Here is a 20491-nt window from a genome sequence, read left to right as displayed (position 1 = left end):
TAGCGGTTTGCTGAATTGGCCACCACTCCACTGGCATCATATCGACGGCACGGGCGGCCTCTCTGTTATATATTCCCTTTATTTTATTGCAATGCAGGATCTGATCTACAATAAACCCACTTGGTTGTTGCACAATTCAAGGGTCCCCCAATTACCATCATCTATTATACATCAGGGTCCTAGGATTCTTTGAAGTGTCCCTGCTCGAGAATCCATCTCTTTAATTGACCCTATTATTTGTTGACTGCCACTTGAGTCTATGCTCCATTAGGTACCAGTGAAATGTTTGTCCGTTTTAGTTACTCATTGAACTTTAACCTCCTACAAATGGCCTTGTTTATCTTCTTGGGCTTTATATAGATTTCACGCCTCAGCCTCAATGACAGAAGGGGCTTCCAGTTTGCAGTTCTCCTTCACTGTACTGTAGGTTGTATTAGTGGTTTGGAATTTACCATCAATGTTAATAGTTCCAATAGTTTTATGTTGTTGTTTAGATGCACACTGACAATTTAGCAACAATTAGTCAGTAAGGATGAACCGTAAAGCAGGTCTAGAGGACAAACATCAGTTGCCCGGACACATTGGATTAGTGTTGGTCAGGCTTGCTGATCTTGGTGGGACCAGACCACCATTGCCTACATCCTCTATCCCTGGAATCCACCAATGACCATTCTGTAGTATTCGAAATGAAAGAAAAGTTAGAAAACCCAGTTATTTAGGGTTTGCCCTCCTGCGGAATTGTTTTGATATGGCGTTCCTTTAAACAGCCAACTTATAAGGGTGTGTTCACACTGAGCAATAGGCGAGGAATTGAAGAGGAAAGTTTTATACCTGAAATTCCTCACCTAGAATTTGAGCCGAATTCGTGCGGAATTCAAGCCCCATTGACTTCCTCTATCGAAATCCACCCAATCAATGTCAATTCCTTTGGCGGAACGCGGATCCGCAATAGAATTCTCCTGATGGAAATTCCACTCTGTGAACAAATGTGCGGAAAGCCAATTCGCCACAATAAAAAATTGAAATGTAAATTTTTTACGGGTGGAGTTTCAAGCAGATTCTGCATGCATGCGAAATCCGCTTGAAATTCTGCACCTATTCCGTAAATGTAATTCCCTATAAGGGGATTATTCAGCACGCCAAAACTTTTAAAATGTTGCTACTATATAAGTAACTTACCGCTCTGCACTCCCCTGTTGTCCTGATACAGTTGCATGTGTCCCCCACCGTTACTTCCGAGAAGAGCTGGTCTCAGGAGTGACAATCTGCTCAGTCAATCACTGATTGAGATGGGACAGCGCCATGGCCAGTGATTGGCTGAGTGGCCTGTCACTACCAAGACTCCCAAGTCTCAGAAGTAACGGTGGCTATAGACAGTGGGAGACACCAGAAAGTGCATCAGGACACCAGGGGGTGCAGAGAAGTAGGCATAACATGTTTGTTTAATGTGGCAGCAACATAAAAATTTTGGAGCGCTTGATAACCCCTTTAAAACAGCAGATGAGGAAACAGTGGGTTAGTGATAGCGACACGCGTTTCTCGAGGAAATCTGTCTTTGCCGCCGTAGAACTTGCATAATAATTTACATGAAGCCACCCGCTAAAGCAATTCGTAGTCAATTAAACTTCCCTCCATGTGGGTACGTGAGCGTTTGCTCCAGGAGCTTTGTCCTATGGAGGGTTCGGAGTATAAACCTCATAGCTGGAAAGGGCAGATTGCTGCAAAGACAACAGGGGTTAAATGGACTTCATTGCTGGGGAGGTTCAGGGGGAGGTGAACTGGGGCCATTTGTTCAGTGCGTTTACACGACCACTTCTCCCTATAAACCCTTCATGTCCAGATTGTTACAGCCAGATGTGGGAGGCCAGCAGACACTTTTATGAGCAGTTCCTACAGCAAAAGGCAATTGTTTGTTTTTATTTGAGATCCTATATCGGGAGTCTACAGAATTAGCATATGGTGCTTACTAAGAGCCCAGCTTCAAATAACAGGACTCATTTACATTTTTGGCCTGGGTGGAGCGGCTGATCAATGGATGATGTGGGTAATAGTCTCTGAACATCGGCCAAATGTCTTTGATTTGCTTTGAAGTTCTGTATTTATCCAAGACCCTCTGCAACCAGCAAGTACTGCATTGCAGAGAGAGCCGGAGTGAGTGCAGAACAGGTTGTAGGGAATATAGTGCCACAGGGAGCTGAAAAGACATTGCTTAAAGGGGTTGTTCACCCCCAAAAAAATTCTTTCAAATGAACTGGTGCCAGGAAGTGCAATAGATTAGTATAAATTTTTTTTAGCTCCCAATACTTATCAGCCGCTGTATGTGCAACAGGAAGTGGTGGATTCTTTTGAATCTGGCACAGCACTCTCAGCTGCCACCTCTGTCTGAGACCGCAACTGTCCAGGGCAGTAGAAAATCCCCATAGAAAACCTCTCCTCCTGACATGGACAGAGGTGGCAACAGTGAGCGCTGTGTCAGACTGGGAAGGATACACCACTTCCTGCAGGACATACAGCAGCTGATAAGTACTGGAAGACTTGAGATTTTTAAAAAGAAATAAATTACAAATTTTTGGCACTTTCCGGCACCAGTTGATCTTAAAGAAAAATAAATTTATTGAACATCCCCTTTAAGTAACATAGACAAATTGTAATCTTGACTATTTCTTCCCAATGGGAAACATCTTTATATAAAAACAGAAAATTAAGGGTTCAAAATACTTTTTTTTTTATTTTTTTTTTATTACCTCGGCCGTATATAATATGGTTTCATACTATAAAATCTCTGCTTATTTAGAGCAGCAGCTGGGAGGTTAGAGACCTGCAGGAGGGCAGCCATGGAATGTCCAGGGAATCTGTCACCTAGAGATGCCAGACCAGTCAGAGACCAGGCCGCAGATTGCTGGTGGCCACCAGGGAAGTTGTCCCAACCAGCATGTGGGTTATTTTAAGTTTACTTACCTGACAGAAACAGATGTGCCGGTGACAGTAATACCTTCACATTAGGGAACTAACTCTTATTTACATACTTACCCAGTTATCCCCATCCCTGCGGATAGGGGGTCAGGTTACGTTTTGGGATTACCCCTTTAACCATTGGAAAATAATACGTTCTTTAACTTTTTTATTATAATTGGTGTTTCAGTTTATTACTATTACCCATATCTGTTAGTTTCTAGAATTCTTCACCATTTTCAAGTTTAGAATGTTTTTATTTACTAAGTATATTAAAAAGTTCGGGATTCAGGATTAAAGAGTACCTGTCACCAAAAAAAGTTTTAACGGTCAGGGTTTGAGTGTTCCCACCCTGTGGTGCGCTCTTCTCCCCGCTCTGTGTCTGTGTGAGGAGATGTGTCCCATAGATGTCCATCAGACGGCCGTCACATCACGTCACACGGAGCCGACAGAGAGATGCACTAAGCGCGACTTCTCTTGGCTCGTTCTCCCGATCGTTCACGGTCTGAACACTCAGACATCGACAGATCAAAATTTTCTCCAACATGTCAGTTCCTTTTTAACCGTTGGTTATGTTAAAGGGGTACTCCGGCAAAATTATTTTTCTTTCAATTCAAGTGGTTACAGAAAGTTATATAGATTTGTAATTTACTGCTATTTAAAAATATCCAGTCTTTCCATACTTATCAGCTGCTTTATGTCCTGCAGGAAGTGGTATATTCTTTCCAGTCTGACACAGTGCTCTCTGCTGCCACCTCTTTCCATGTCAGGAACTATCCAGAGCAGGAGAGGTTTTCTATGGGGATTTGCTGCTGCTCTGGACAGTTCCTGACATGGACAGAGGTGGCAGCAGAGAGCACTGTGTCAGACTGGAAAGAATACACCACTTCCTGCAGGACATACAGCAGCTGATAAGTACTGGAAGACTTTATATTTTTTAATAGAAGTAAATTACAAATTTATATAACTTTCTGACACCAATTGATTTGAAAGAAAAAGATTTTCACTGGAGTACCCCTATAACTATATGCAAAAATGGCTTACTGTGTCAATGTTCTGTATGTGACAAGAATTTTCACGGAATTATTTATTGAGGTTTTCTCCATTCCCTATAAAGTAACACGTAACTTGTAGCTGTTCTTCATAGTAGTACTGTAAGTTCTTCACACTATGTAAGCTCACGTAGGGTTAACAGTCAAATAAAAAGAAGCGTGGTATAATGTGATGGAGGCGGCTGGGTGAGCTGGCACTGTGCGGATACAGAGTGGCATTGTGAATAATGACCATTGATAATATCCCAGGTGTATTAGACATTCCTAATGTCTGAAAGCTCCTTATCACTTACTGTAAAATGAAGCTAAGGAACTTAAATTGCTTAAGATTTTGGAGCGCAGCCGCCTTTCTGCAGTCAAGAATTTGGAGGGGTGGCGCTCAGTGGAGTGTATTATTTAAGGCGACCCACAGTGACGGCTATTGTTCTCCGCTGAATTCAATGATGTCATGTTTCATTTAAGGCTCTTATCCTTGCTGGAGTCTGAAGTTCCTCACATTTAAAGGGGGAGGCGGGGGGGGGGGGTGAAGTAGTAGTCGTATTAGGAGACGGCAAAGCCGGTGTGCGGGTCGGGTTTCCTCCAGACCTGTTGTGCTTCCATGTGCAGCGAGCCGGGGTAACGGGAAGAGAGTGAGGGGAGTGAGGAGAGGATGATGGTGATGGTAGTCTCTCCTGGTAGCGTGGCGCTGAGCTCCTCTGTGAGGGGATGCACTGAGGGCTGCAGGGGGAGAGTGTGCTATACCTGCAGGATGGCTGGAACTTGTCACGGTCACAGGTGGGCACGAGGGCTTCTGCAGGTACAGGGGGACTCTCTGGCGCTTCCCGGGTATCTCTCTCTCTTCTGTGGCTGCTGCAGCGGTTTCTGTAGGGGGGCTGCACCCGTGTGTAAGGTGGTCGGTGGTGTGGACTTGTAGTTCCCCCGGGGCCAACCCCAAAATACTGCTGCCTGGTAATATGGCCCTTGATGGTGGTGTGGTGCAGGTGGACCAGACAACAGGGAGACAAGGAGGGAGGCAGTGTAACAACAACTCCTTTACTGTAAGACTTGCAGGTGTTATACAGTCCTTTAGCATACAGTGATAAATACTGGCGGCTTTGACTGAGCTACTGTGCTTGTGAGAGCCTGGTGGTGTGAAGAGAGACGACCTGCCTTAGGTCCTGGTCTGCCAGTACGTGTGGGACGCTGGTGAGCACGGTGATCCTGTGGACTTCTCCCAATGGTGCTTGAGTCTGCTTTTCCCCTCCCTGTCTGCCAGGGAGTTTCCTGCAAAATTACTGGGCCGGGCCTTAGGCCACAACTTTCGGTTCCCAGAGGATCCAGGGGTCCTAGTCAATCCTACCCCCCGAATGTCAGGAAGATGGGTGCCGAGGCTAAGTTAACTCTGCTCCCTCCTACAGCCAAGTCTCTCCACTGGGTGTCTGTCTTTAGGATTCCCACTGACTGTATATGTGCTGGCCCTTTCCTGAGGGGGCACCTGACAAACTGTCTCTCAGGGTCTCTCTCTCTCTCACCTCCAGCTGTCTGTTCTCTTGCTGCTCTGTGTAAGATCTTTCTCCTTGTTCCCCTCAGCAGCTTTTCTCTCTGTGGTGATCTCCTGAGGTGATGTTGTTCCCTCTACAGCTGGTCACTTGTCTCCTGTCTCAGCTTGTCTCACTTGTCTCACTTGTCTCAGCTAAGCACTGCAACAGCCAGCCTTATATAGGGGGCCTATCTGCATAACCACACCCCCTTCTAGCAACTTCCTAAGCTTATCACACTACCTAGAGCAGTTCCCACCAAGGTCAGTAGATGTCGCTGTTGTGTAGTGTGCAGTGTAAGCATGTAACCCATCTCTGCCTGCCAGTTACTGGTACAGAGAAATACACAGAATAGTTGCACATAAAACATGTTAACTCCTAGAATAGACAATAAACTGCTTGTAGACAGGTGCCATCCTCAGCCCAGCCACAGGAACCATGCTCTGGTATACTACATAATTCCCCCTCTAAAAATAAGCCGGCCTCGGCGACGGGCTGGGGCGAGGATGAAAGCTGGAAACACAAATAAAAGGCACCATACCTGTATAAAAGTGTAAAAGTTTGGTTAGGCACATAGGCAAATGTAGTGCAAACAATTTTGTAAACATAGTGGGCTCCTGCCCAACAGGGAACTCTTAAAGTCTCTCTATTGGCACTTAGCACAGCGTCCATATTAGAGTGGTTCTTTAGACAAGCAATACACATGGCTGCAATAACAGTGTAGTAGTGCAAACAAACTCTTTGGCACATGACCTGGGTAGCGTCCATTAGAGTGTCTGAGTTAAAGTGGAACACTGGAGTGGGCAGTCCATGGCATATGTGTGTCTTTTTAACACACTAAACCCCAACAAAAACATAACCCCCCCAAAACAAGAGCACTTTAAATGCAATACTTTGGAATGACCACATTACATGGTTTAAGAACCAGGCACTTTTACTTAGATAAGAAAACGTTGCAGCACACATAAAACTTTATAAAAGTATACTTTGGATCATGGCAGATGCCAGGCACATAGCACTTAAACGTTGCAATAAACAGTTAACTTGTAGTAGTTCCTGGGGTAACTAGGGCATTCCTGCCAACAGTGGGTAAAAGTACCTCAGACAAACTCAGCGCTGCTGCATCTTGTAGAGAGCCAAGATGGCGGCTCTGCCCTTAGCGCTGGATAAGGGTGGTCGCTCTTCACCTGGTGGGAGTGGCGGAAACGCTGGTAGCTGTGCTGCTGCTACTCCTGATGGTGTGGGGATGGAGGACTCGGCCGAGACCCCTGCAGGCACTGCTTTCTCCTCTCCTGTGGATGTGCTAGGACCACTGAGCACCTTCACTCCTGGCGCTAAGTGCATATGCCAGGTGGCATTCGCCTCCACAATGGTGGTGGTGGCGACGTCCCGGACACCCGGAGGGCTTGTGGACCAGGTTGCGGTGGTCACAGGCTTTGCAACCACCAGGGTGGCCTCTACTTGCTTAGGTGGTACCTCTAAGGTGACGGTGGGTACCGCTGGAGCTGGGACAGTAGGGACCGGGGCAGGCGGAGCCGCTTCTGCAGCTACTGCTGGGGCTGAAGGGGGAGAAGGCGCTGGTTCAGCCGTGCTGGCGCTGGGAGCACTCCCATCAGAGCCTGGGGGTGGTAGCGGCAACAGACTTAGGCCCTCTGGGGTCTCTCGGAGGGCTACGGAGGGTCTGTGGGGGTCTTCTGACCAGTCCTCATCTAGGCCGTTATAAGGTGGGGGCGGTACCCTGGTGACACCCGCTGCCCACCACCCTCGGGGTCCCAGCATGGGGGTAAACTCCACCTGTTCTCCTGGGAACAGGGAGTGTAAGTGTTCCGGCAGGTCAGGGCGTTTCACTGAAGCCCGGTTCACGAAATACCACTTGGGCCCGTGGTTGTCCTCAATAAACCCATACCCCCGGTCCCGGCTGAACTCACGTACTGTCCCTTGCAGCCGTAAGGGGCGTGCGTCCTTCTCGGTGGGCTCCTTCAGCCTCCGGCGGATCTCCCGCTCTCGGTCCATCCTCTCCTGGTAAAACTGCCGATACTTTTGGTCGGTGTCGGTGCTTGGCCGCTGTCGGGGCTGGGTTCCCTGGACTGTGTTGGCTTCCCGGATCTCTGTGAGGATCTGCTGCAGGCAGCCTTCGTCCCCAAAACACCATTTGGGGATCACGGATTCCTCTGGGCTCGGTGGCCGACCGTCCATCAACCGGGGTTGTATCGCTGCCCCTTCCTCCCAGGGTATGACAGGAACTTGGCGCGGTGGAGCCTCTAGCGCCCCTGTCTCTTCTGGGTCGGCTGTCTCGAGCGCTGCGTCCGGAGGCATACTAATGCAGACCTGCTCCGAGGAGTGAGGGGCAGGCTGCGGCTCAGGCCTGCCGTCCGGGTTGGCAGACATAGCGGATGCGGGAACTCCGGTCTCGGGTTGTTGCTTGCTCGCCATGCTGCTCGCTACTGAACCCCCTCCTTTTCCGGGCGGTCCAGGCTCCGCCCACTTCCTGTGTGGGACGGAGGCGCTCTTTTTCCTATGAGGCTGGGACTCACCCAAGATGGCGGCACACAGTGGACTCCGGAAGCGCTGTCTGTGCAGACCTCTAGGAGACTTGGCGGGCGACCGTTGCTGTTGTGGTGCTGCGTAGCTGCTCTGAGGTGAGGCGGGACTTACTCTTTCCCGCGCTTCAGCGGAGCTGTAGTTAACCCCTTGAGGGGCGGTGCACTGCGACTGTGACGCAGCAAACAAATCCTTCTTTTTTAGGATAGTGGCAAAGTCTCTGAGAGCACAGTAAAGGTGGCACAGTGAAACAAACATGGTGGCTTGTAAAGTCTCTTTCAATAAAGCAAGGTCCATGCTGAACATCTGCAAATCTACACGCAGGGATATGGGTTCCATCTTCCCCCTCTTTTAAGCAAAGTTTCTCTCAGGCGAAACAGTTCAGTAAAACAGTAGCAGAAACACTTTAGCAGTCTTTTCTCACAAGCAGCATACAGTTAAAGTCTCTGTGGGTACAGTGTTCCCCCTCTTTTGCGGTTAGCACACACTTGAGGGCAGTTTTCTCACAGCTGAGGTGTTGGTACTTTGTGACAGGCACACAGCCTATCCTGTTCGTGACGCCAAAAGAGAACTTGCAGCGAGCCGGGGTAACGGGAAGAGAGTGAGGGGAGTGAGGAGAGGATGATGGTGATGGTAGTCTCTCCTGGTAGCGTGGCGCTGAGCTCCTCTGTGAGGGGATGCACTGAGGGCTGCAGGGGGAGAGTGTGCTATACCTGCAGGATGGCTGGAACTTGTCACGGTCACAGGTGGGCACGAGGGCTTCTGCAGGTACAGGGGGACTCTCTGGCGCTTCCCGGGTATCTCTCTCTCTTCTGTGGCTGCTGCAGCGGTTTCTGTAGGGGGGCTGCACCCGTGTGTAAGGTGGTCGGTGGTGTGGACTTGTAGTTCCCCCGGGGCCAACCCCAAAATACTGCTGCCTGGTAATATGGCCCTTGATGGTGGTGTGGTGCAGGTGGACCAGACAACAGGGAGACAAGGAGGGAGGCAGTGTAACAACAACTCCTTTACTGTAAGACTTGCAGGTGTTATACAGTCCTTTAGCATACAGTGATAAATACTGGCGGCTTTGACTGAGCTACTGTGCTTGTGAGAGCCTGGTGGTGTGAAGAGAGACGACCTGCCTTAGGTCCTGGTCTGCCAGTACGTGTGGGACGCTGGTGAGCACGGTGATCCTGTGGACTTCTCCCAATGGTGCTTGAGTCTGCTTTTCCCCTCCCTGTCTGCCAGGGAGTTTCCTGCAAAATTACTGGGCCGGGCCTTAGGCCACAACTTTCGGTTCCCAGAGGATCCAGGGGTCCTAGTCAATCCTACCCCCCGAATGTCAGGAAGATGGGTGCCGAGGCTAAGTTAACTCGGCTCCCTCCTACAGCCAAGTCTCTCCACTGGGTGTCTGTCTTTAGGATTCCCACTGACTGTATATGTGCTGGCCCTTTCCTGAGGGGGCACCTGACAAACTGTCTCTCAAAGTCTCTCTTTCTCTCACCTCCAGCTGTCTGTTCTCTTGCTGCTCTGTGTAAGATCTTTCTCCTTGTTCCCCTCAGCAGCTTTTCTCTCTGTGGTGATCTCCTGAGGTGATGTTATTCCCTCTACAGCTGGTCACTTGTCTCCTGTCTCAGCTTGTCTCACTTGTCTCACTTGTCTCAGCTAAGCACTGCAACAGCCAGCCTTATATAGGGGGCCTATCTGCATAACCACACCCCCTTCTAGCAACTTCCTAAGCTTATCACACTACCTAGAGCAGTTCCCACCAAGGTCAGTAGATGTCGCTGTTGTGTAGTGTGCAGTGTAAGCATGTAACCCATCTCTGCCTGCCAGTTACTGGTACACAGAAATACACAGAATAGTTGCACATAAAACATGTTAACTCCTAGAATAGACAATAAACTGCTTGTAGACAGGTGCCATCCTCAGCCCAGCCACAGGAACCATGCTCTGGTATACTACACATGTTCCCAGGTATAAGCTGACTCATGCTATATCCCATGGTGAGTAGGTTGAGTTAGGCAAAGAGTATTGGTTTACCCAATGAGGTCATCCTGGCACAGACGTAGGCCGGGAGCCATTTGTCCATAGTGTTTGCTGGTAGATGACAGCGGATGAGAGGGGCTTTATCATGTGGGCCGCTGCACTGAGAGGGGCTTTATCATGTGGGCCGCTGCACTGAGAGGGGCTTTATCATGTGGGCCGCTGCACTGAGAGGGGCTTTATGATGTGGGCCGCTGCACTGAGAGGGGCTTTATGATGTGGGCCGCTGCACTGAGAGGGGCTTTATCATGTGGGCCGCTGCACTGAGAGGGGCTTTATCATGTGGGCCGCTGCACTGAGAGGGGCTCTATGATTTGGGCCGCTGCACTGAGAGAGGCTTTATGATGTGGGTCGGGATGGATTCATTCACTCTACAAGGACATTCCTCTGTGGTGAGATACAGAGAAGCCCGCTACCCCCCCCCCCCCCCCCCCCCCCCCATGTACAATGTGGCCGTCTGGCCGTGTGTATCTCTCTGATAGGAAACAGAAAGCCTTTCTCTAGATGACAATAATAGGCTGTTTTTATTTTATTTTTTTATTTTTTTTCTAAAACCTCAAGTCTATCAGAATTTCCTTATTACAGATAATCGCTTTATTTTTCTGCTTAACTATTTTCGGGGCTTTACGACCCAAGATGGCTTAGAATCATGACAACTGGTTAGTTATTTTTTTTAACACTTTTTAGTAGAAACTGCTTCCAGATTCAAACCTGCTTGGAATTGATTGGGGTGGGGGGAGGGGTACCGGTTTTTATTCAGGAGGTCCAGCTGACATACTGTATGAGGGCCTGTACTACCATGTTTCCTTAAAAGGGTTTTAGATTTTTTGCTTCAAAGATGTGCTAGGTCTTATTTTCAGGGGATGTCTTATTTTTTATGAAGAAGAATTCACATGTCGCATGCACAACAGGGACAGCATGTGGTATGGCTGTTTCCGGCCACCAGGGGGAGCTCACCACAGTACACTAGTACAGCACAGCAGGGACAGCATACAGTATGGCAGCTTCCTGCCACCAGGGGGGGTTCACTACAGCACACTCATACAGCACAGCAGGGACAGCATACAGTATGGCTGCTTCCGGCCACCAGGCGCAACCAGTTCACCACAGCACACCCATACAGCACAGCAGGGACAGAGCTTACTGTATGGTAGCTTCCTGCCATCAGGGGGAGCTCACCACAGCACACTCGTACAGCACAGCAGGGACAGGGTGCAGTATGGCGGCTGATGAAGGGATAACGGGAGACTGTGTGCAGCTCTACATCTGGAGATAAGGGATGGGCCTCTTGATCCCTTGCCTGCACATTTACAAGTGACGGCAATGAAAGGGAATATTTGGGTTGGTGGTGGGTGACTGTCTTCATGTCCTGCATGCAGCTGCTCTGCAATGGGCGGGGAAGGTAGGGGACAACGGCGGTGGGCTAAAAAGAATCCCAGCTGCATCCAATGGTTATTGGAAAGAAAACAAAAGTAACTGAATGTTGTACACGGTATTACAATATTCTAAAAGGGGAACTATCAGCAGGTTAGACAAATGTAACCTGCTGATATGTCCCTATTGTGCAAACTTTAGTTTTTTTAATAGAGAAGCAGCCTTATAACTACAGTATAGGACCCATCTGTATTTTTCTGAACGGAAGAGTCTAAAGAATATTTTATGCTTCAGCTGAAGTTCTAATCCCATTTTCCACTGTCCGGAAAAAAAAAATAATTCCGGGGAATCCCATTACCGCGTTCCACACAAAGCAGCATCATGCAGGATTCCATTGAACTCCGCTCCGTCTGGCCGTGTAGTTTTTGCTTTTCTCCCGGTCTTGCCTGACTTAGAAGACATGGACAAGTTCACCTGTTTTGTATGGGCCGCCTCAATGTGTAGAATAAACGACTCGCGCATGAATGGATACCTGTAGGATAGATATATACACTTGTAGCATCACTCACAAGGCGGATACGCTGTATATTCCTGCACAGGGCGTAGCCTGCTAGGAGAGGGAAGTGAAACGAAATTTATGGAAGACGGGAACAATAATGAGACTTATTTTAGAGAGGCATGACATTTCCTTGGGAATGCGGCTAAGTGGTTCATTACTCCATTGTTTTTCCCAGTGAACAAATCGTCTTGCTATATATACATATATATTGTATTTGTGGCATAGAAGCAAAGTGAGGCCATAGGTTCTGGTAATGTCAGTTATCCACAGAAACCAACAAGATTTCTATTTGACCAATTTATATTGGTCAAGTACGCAGCAGATTGAAGATGTTGCAGGTGGTCCGACCTCCGTACCCCCCGCCCATCTCCGCATCGGCCCCTGGCTTCTGTATTATGAATACAGCCTCAATGCAGCATGTGATCCACTCCTCTTTTCATTCCTATGAAGCCGCCAGAAAGAGACAAGTGTTTTAATTTACTTCTTAAAAAATCTCAAGTCTTCCCATACTTATCAGCTGCCGTATGTCCTGTTGTTTTATTTTCAGTCTGACACAGTGCTGACATCTCTGGCCGAGACAGGAACTGTCCAGAGTAGGAAAAGCTTTCTATAGGAATCCCCATAGAAAACCTCTCCTGCTCTGGACAGTTCCTGTCTCGGCCAGAGAAGTCAGCACTGTGTCAGACTGAAAATAAAACAAGACATACGGCAGCTGATAAGTATGGGAAGACTTGATTTTTTTTAGTAAATTACAAATCTATATTGATTTGAAAAAGATTTTTACTGGACAACCCCTTTAACATGCTCTGTCATTTCAATAAATTTTGACCCCATTCACTGCATTAACTCCTCCACTGCCTTAGACCACCAGGGACGTTTATTAACATTAAATATATATATATAGTTTTTTCCCTCTTTTCAGTTGTCTAAACCAGGGGTGCGTCTTATAAAGCGATGGCGGTTTTGCAAACGTTTTTTCCTTTATTGTTGATGTAAATTGGTTAATTGTTTGTCACGTTGGTGCACACGGAGTTACCATATGAATCCATGAGCTTGTGCCCCACTCCGATCCTTATAACACCCATGTGCATATAGCCATAATCTTCTAATACAATATCACAGCCCCATCCCCCCCCTCCCCCGACCCCAAACAAAAGCTCCTGGCATCTTAGCTATGGTTTTAACGGCCGTGACACGACCCCATCAAAACAATTGCTAGGGGGGGTAGCATGTAATGAACAAACAATGTCAGCTGTAGTGTTGCTGGTAGGTGACCTCAGGCAGCTGAATCCAAGTAGCAATTTTCAGTTGCGTTTCAAGCGTACAATCTCCTTCTGTGCTTTATATGTGGCCGATAGAGAATAATGGCCATCTTTGTTTTCTTGCTATTCAGTAGCTGGAGTGGGAGCAGTCGTCCACCCCAAGGATACCCAGCGCTGCTTCACATGTGTCATCTCACTGTCCTCCGACTTCAGTCCTTGTCTTGTAGCAAATAGTTGTCCTCAATCTTTCCGAATCCCTTACGTTCTTTTATAGCGGCTAAATCTGTCCTTACAGGTAACCGTCACTTATGGCCGTGTGTACGGTATGTAGGCGCTTATCAATGGCCAGATAGCAGACGTATGGAATTTGTTAGGATTAACCATAAAAGCTTGTTTTTCTGTGTAATGGAGATTACATTGTCTTTTAAGTGAAAAGAATGAGAAGAGAATAACTATTAACTGCTTTATCAGGACTGCTAAACAAGCCGTAGGCCGAGTCAATAGCAGTCGTAGGATTAGCGCCGTATAAGTGCATTGGATAATAAGTACCGCATATAGGGGGAGATTTATCAAACTTGGTGTAAAGTAGAATTGTCTTAGTTGCCCCTAGCAACCAATCAGATTCCAACTTCCATTCCTCACAGACTCTTTGGAAAATGAAAGGTGGAATCTGATTGGTTGCTAGGGGCAACTGAGCCAGTTTCACTTTACACCATGTTTGATAAATTTCCCCCATAGTGTTCTGTGCATTTTAAAACCTCTCTGTATATTGGACGTATAGGATAGATCAGGGGTGGGCAATTAATTTCCCATGATGCCACATGAGTATTCGGACTGATTTTTGAAGGCCTTCCAACCCCCCAAGCGGACTGGATGTGGCCCATGGGCCGTACACTGCCAGGGTCTGGCATAGAACATAGTAGCATGTCTACCTCAGCAGGGTACACATCATGTCTGTAGGGCAGTGTTCTACAACGTGTGACTCTGAGAGTAAGGGAAATTTTCCTAATGTTTTTAGGGTACAGCACAGTAGATGATGATACCTCTGGTGTACTTTGATGTCATTTATTTGCACAGGGGATACTTAATCTGCAAAGCATTGAAGGAGAGGTCCGGGGTCCGTCATTTTTTGAAAAGTGGCAGGGAGGAGGTGGCTGGATGTAACAACAGGCCCTTACCTTCCCAGTCCCAGCAATGGGGTCCGCTGTCCTCCGCTTCGGTTCCCGGTCCCCCAGCCCCTTCTGGTCTGAGCGGGGACCCTGGTACGTGACGTGTCAGCAGCCATAGCGGGGTCCCAGCTTGGCTAGTGACTGGCTGACACGATCCAGGTCCCCGCTCAGACCGGGAACCGGAGCAGAGGACTGTGGATCCTAGTGCTGGAGCCGGGGAGGTAAGTATTATGTTATGTTATGTTCAGCCACCTCCTCCTCAGCTGTTTTTTTTTTTTTTTTTTTTTTTTTTTTAAATGACGTACCCCAGACTTCTCCTTTTAAAGGGGTTATCCAGGATTAGAAAAAGCACAGCTACTTTCTTGCAAAAACAGCACCACCTTCTATTATTCAGCTTTGTCTGTGGTATTAGAATTCAGCCACATTCACTTCAATGCAACTAAGCTACGAAACCACACCCAGCTGAGGACAGGAGAGGTGCTGAGGGTGCTGAGGGTTTCTAGAAGAAAGTGGCTTTGTTTTCCTAAGCCTGGATGACCCTCTTTAAAGGGGTACTCCAGCGGGGGGGCACTTTTTTGCTGGGACCGGGGAGGAGGTGGCCGAGGGAAAAGACGTCCACTCACCTCCCCGGTTCAAGCGGCGGGTCCCGCATCGCGGCACTCCGGTGCCCGGTTCCCGGCCGCTTCCAGGTGTCTGATGCGGGCCCGAGACGTGACGTCTCAGGTCCGCTCAGCCACTCTGTGAAGGAGGCGGGATCTGAGCGGACTTGAAACGGATCCCGCCACCTTCACTGACTGGCTGAGCGGACCTGAGACGTCACGTCTCAGGCCCGCGTCAGTCACCAGGAAGCAGCCGGGAACCGGAGCGCTGCAATGCGGGCTCCGCCGCTGGAATCGGGGAGGTGAGTGGACGTCTTTTTCCCTCAGCCATCTCCTCCCAGGTCCCAGCAAAAAAGTGCCCCCCCCCCCCCCCCCCGCTGGAGTACCCCTTTAAGGATACAGCTATTTACCACAATTCTGGTACAGCTGGATGCTGGAGAATTGGTAAGAGCATGGCTTCCCAAAAGTAGCAAGCACTTCATCCTCTTGCTAGTATTTCATTATCGCTCCGTTGAACTGTTTTTGTTGATAATGTGACTCCTCTATCTGATGAAGAATTGTAATATAAAATGCCATCTGTGTTTTATTCTACAGACGATTACCACTTGCCACTTGATTCTCTAATTTCGGTCACAGAACCGCCAAGTCCCAGGCCGACAGGAGATCTGCACAGTACAAGCAGTCATTTCAGCTATCGTGGGATCAAAACCATGGAGCTCTCAGACAGCGATAGACCTGTTAGTTTTGGTTCAACATCCTCTTCCGCCTCCTCCCGGGATAGTCACTGTTCATTTGGGAGTCGGATGACCTTAGCATCAAACAGCCACATGGGTTTGTATCACCAGGATAAAGAAGCTGGAGCCATAAAACTGGAACTCGTTCCTTCCCGTCAACTGTCCAATGATGAACTTCAGACTATGTACAGCAGACAACAAAGCCATGGAAGTGCCAGGGAAAAATATACCGATGAGAGGAGGACTATACCATGGAAAGAGTCCAAAGGATCTGTCAAGAACTGTTCAAAAGCTGACATTGTGGAGCCAACCAGTCCAAAGCTCATGTACGTAGATAGAGTGGTCCAAGAAATCCTCCAGACTGAAAGGACATATGTACAAGACTTGAAAAGCATTGTTGAGGTAAGAGTAATGGTTTGGAAAACCGTAAAACGTGTTCTTTAGCTTGTAACTGACATGAATATGGTGACTTTTACTTGAGTAACTACTGGGAATATGGAGGGCGATATGTCTAGGGCAGGGATGGGGAAAGCTTTGGCTGTCCAGGCTTGATGGGAATTGTAGTTTTGCAACAGCTGGAGGTCCAATGGTTCCCCATCCCTGGTCCAGGTAAAGGTTTGAGCGGTATGAGCCCTGGGTGCCGATTGCCAGGGTGGGGGCTAAAGTATTTACAGAGTTAAGTGACTGGTTATAGATTCCACAGCTCCAATAAAACGTAGAAGTTTATTGTAACATAAATAAAATAACAAAAGTTAAAAGCACCCCAGAGAGCCTGTCACTATTGCCGATGCACCCAGTAGTTTGGGTTTCCAGATCTATGGACACGCTGTTAAGGAAATGCGTGCGCTGCCCTATTGGATCAGAATGGGAGTCGTGTGCATTTCCTTCACTGTATGTTCGTAGCTATGGATACCCAAACTACTGGATGCAGAGTCAAATTTACCACTGATGCAGCAGCGGTCATAGTGACAGGCACTCTTTAAAGGAGAAGTCTGGCGAAAAATTTTATTAAAGTATTGTATTGCCCCCCAAAAGTTATACAAATCCCCAATATACAATTATTATGGGAAATGCTAATAAAGTGCTTTTTTCCCCTGCATTTACCACTGCATCAAGGCTTTACTTCCTGGATAACATGGCGATGTCACTACCTGGATAACATGGTGATGTCACTTCCTGGATAACATGGTGATGTCACGACCTGACTCCCAGAGCTGTGGTTGCTGGAGAGGATGATGGCAGAGGGATGCTCAGTGTCCCTCCAGTGCCCTGTGTCCCTCAGTGTCCCCCAGTGTCCCCCTACCATCATCCTCTCCAGCAGCCACAGCCCGCACAGCTCTGGGAGTCGAGTCGTGACATCACCATGTTATCCAGGAAGTGACATCACCATGTTATCCAGGAAGTGACATCACCGTGTTATCCAGGAAGTGAAGCCTTGATGCAGTAGTAAGTGCAGGGAAAAAAAGAACTTTTTAAGCATTTCCCATAATAAGTGTATATTGGGGATTTGTATAAATTTTGGGGGGCAATACAACACTTTTAATAAAAAATTTCGCCGGACTTTTCCATTAAGCAGCGGGCTGGGGCATCAAACTTGGTCAGTGCTGCAGAAGAAGAATAGCCTAACTATGCCTCTGGATTATAGACTCTCTTTGAACTGTGAAAAGTTTTAGCATACTTCAATAATCTCATTACTTTATAATTCTAAATTGATAAGGTTCAATAGTTCCCCTTTAAAGGTGTGTGAACACCGTCACATTCTATGTTCTTCTAGTCACAACTAAGTGATTACATTGCACATGAATCATTTGCTGTAATGGAGAACTTCTAGAAAACCCTTTCCTTTTTTTAATGTGTTTGCTCTTGTGTAGGCCAATATTCTTTGAAGTGTAAAGTGTACAGGTCCACAAAAAAAAATTATATTTATATATTGACATGTTTTAGAGAAATGTCAAATGCTTTAAATAGTCGGGGGCTTTAGGGCCCATTTACACAGAAAGATTATCTGACAGATTATATGCCAAAGATTTGAAGCCAAAGCCGGGAATGGATTTGAAAAGAGGAGAAATCTCAGGCTTTCCTTTGACCTGATCTCTGTTTATAGTCTGTTTCTGGTTTTGGCTTCAAATCTTTGGCAGATAATCTTTCTGTGTAAAAGGACCCTATGACCCAGTCCAATCACTAGAACCAACAGGGAGAAGCAGATGGCTGTCAGTCCACAAACCTTCTATAGAAGTCCATCTACTTCTATAATGACAAAGCAGGGAAAGAACTATTTCTCACTGATCCTAGTGATCGTCGGGGGGCTGACAATGTCAAAAAGTTTTTTTTTTTGTTTTTTTTTTTAAATGACAGTACTCCTTTTAACTTTTTGTTCAATCATTTCTTAGTATTTTTGTCTGTTCCTGTTTTGAGATCAAATTTTAAAAAAAAATGTTTCGGTCTGAAAAATTTCTGGGGCTCATGTGCAGATATAAATCTTGTGGCTCATGCGGTAGAAATGAGTTGTGCAAACACTGAACAATGAAACGGAATGCTATCAACTCCATTGTGTTACACACTGAAACTATGATCTCACTTCTAAGGAAATAAAAGTCTACGTGTCATAACTGCTAGGTGGTTTCCAGATTCCTGATGTTGGATCGGGAAGCAGGCAATGTTTTTGTCCATGGCCATTGAAGTGGAGATGTGTTCCTCCGACATGTATTACAATACGGGAGCTGGAGATAGACGCCTAAGCAATGCAGGGAAAACAAATGTATACCAGATCTTGTAAACCTGGTTATAGTCAGTCATATAGAGTATGATTGGCCTCAAAATACCTTGTCTTTCCACCATGATCATCTTAAACCTATGTTCCCACATCGTCTTTTATATTGTATGGCTCTCATTTAAGGGCAAATAACGTCCATTGTTATATCAAGACCGGCTGTTTTAACATAACCAACATTGGAGTAGTGGGGAAATTAAATACAAGTAATAACTTACCTCTCCCCGTGCCCAGTGGGAGCAGCCATGGGACCCTGCCAGGCTCCAGTATCTACAGGGTGTCCATGTCATGACCCCGCTTATGGACTGGCAAGTCAGCCAATCAGTGACTGGGACAGGGCGCCGCTCCAGTCACTGATTGGCTGAGTGGCCAGTCCATCAGACGGGACGTCATGGGGAAATGACTCCCAGTAGGGTGCCACAGCCACTCCAGCTGCTCACCGCGGGCACGGGGAGAGGTAAGTTCCTACTTGTACTCAAGTCCCCCTGCAGGCTGCCGGCTTTTAGAAATCACCAAACTTTTCCTTTTAAAGGGGTTATCCAGCGCTACAAAAACATGGCCACTTTTCCCCTCTCTTGTCTCCAGATTGGGTGGGGTTTAAAACTAAGTTCCATTGAAGTAAATGGAGAATAATTGCAAACCACACCTGAGCTGGAGACAAGAGAGGGGGAAAAGTAGCCATGTTTTTGTAGCGCTGGATAACCCCTTTAAATGAGAACCATCTAGAAGTAGTAAATATGGAGGAAGATGGTACCAATGCTTACAGTAGAGGGCTTCAGTACTTGTCCACATTGGACATATGTGGGTTTATCCAATGACTTACTTCTCTTACAGCCTTCTGCACATGCAGGCAAAATACATGTTGCCTAGTGATTCTGCAGATGTCAGCATTCTGCTATGATCTACGTTCTCCGTGTCAGACATGTTTCTGGTACTTTGCCAAATACCTAACAAGTGAAGCTGTAGATGAGAGTGGATTGTGTAGGATCTGTTACTCCTTAGTCTCTTCTTGCATGTAGTACAAGGGTGGTCTCCGCCTGAACTCAATGACAGGATGAAAAATGCTTTGGAGAATTGGTAATTGCTCTCGCATTAGTGGCTGTGCGCTTCTCTGGTCTGCTGGCCTATGGTGGTCCAGCTGTCTCACAAATACAAATCCCATGTGTGCCGTGCCAGCCTTTACCAGGTTTACTATGTGTCCTGTAATGCAGCGTACATCCAAAAATATCCAGGTGCCATTCTAACCATTTGCTATAGACATTTACACGAACATTTAGGGAGTAAATAAATAAAGTTTTTATAGGGAAACCAATTTCAGTTTAGCTAAGGTATATTTGATGCCCACAGGTGCACTCCTATTGAAGTGTCCTTGTATCCTTGCTACTAACCATATGGCTAAGAAATATCTTGCAAAGTATCTTATATTGTGTCTGCGTATCCTAAGTAAGGCTGGGTTCACACTACATTTTTGCAATCTGTTTTTTTTTTCCACCATATGTTTGTGCAAAAAAAAAAATGCATTTGTTTTTCCATTGACTTCCACTATAAAAATAGGATCAAAACGCCTGTTGTTGTTTTTTTTTTTGTTTGTTTTTTTTTAACGTACACAAGAATGTGGTAGACTGTTTTTTTGTTCACGTTATAAAAGGATGCGTTTGATGCATTTTTTTAGATAATTGAAGTCGATGGAAAAATGGATGCACACAAATGCAGCTGTTTTTCCATCCCTTTTTTTGCAAAAACCTATGAAAAAAATTGTTTGAAAAAATGTAGTGTGAACCCAACCTTACTTGTATAGGCTGTCATTGGGCTTATTGCTGCCTGTGCTATTACACACGCATTGATGGTGCGGAGCCAGCAAGGGGTGGGGGGAGGGGGGGCAGGAGCTGCACATTGCAGAAGCTGCACATTGAAGAGAGTGGCGGTCTGCTTCTGTC

General features: G+C 46.9%; 1 protein-coding gene across 4 annotated transcripts in view; it reads left to right on the top strand.

The window, feature by feature from the left end:
- PLEKHG1 (pleckstrin homology and RhoGEF domain containing G1) overlaps nucleotides 1-20491 on the top strand; it is a 158530-nt gene that overhangs the window by 96698 nt on the left and 41341 nt on the right. For all 4 annotated transcript variants that reach the window (XM_069954492.1, XM_069954489.1, XM_069954490.1 and 1 more), the window contains one exon: nucleotides 15645-16186. In XM_069954492.1, coding sequence (XP_069810593.1) covers nucleotides 15761-16186 — 426 coding nt within the window. In that variant the 5' untranslated portion in view covers nucleotides 15645-15760. The remainder of the gene's footprint in view (nucleotides 1-15644; nucleotides 16187-20491) is intronic.

Source organism: Dendropsophus ebraccatus, chromosome 15 (genome assembly GCF_027789765.1).
Source record: "Dendropsophus ebraccatus isolate aDenEbr1 chromosome 15, aDenEbr1.pat, whole genome shotgun sequence".
In the NCBI taxonomy this organism is placed as follows: Eukaryota; Metazoa; Chordata; class Amphibia; order Anura; family Hylidae; genus Dendropsophus; species Dendropsophus ebraccatus.
Note: the sequence above shows the minus strand (reverse complement) of the source record. Positions and strands in the feature narration are given on the sequence as shown.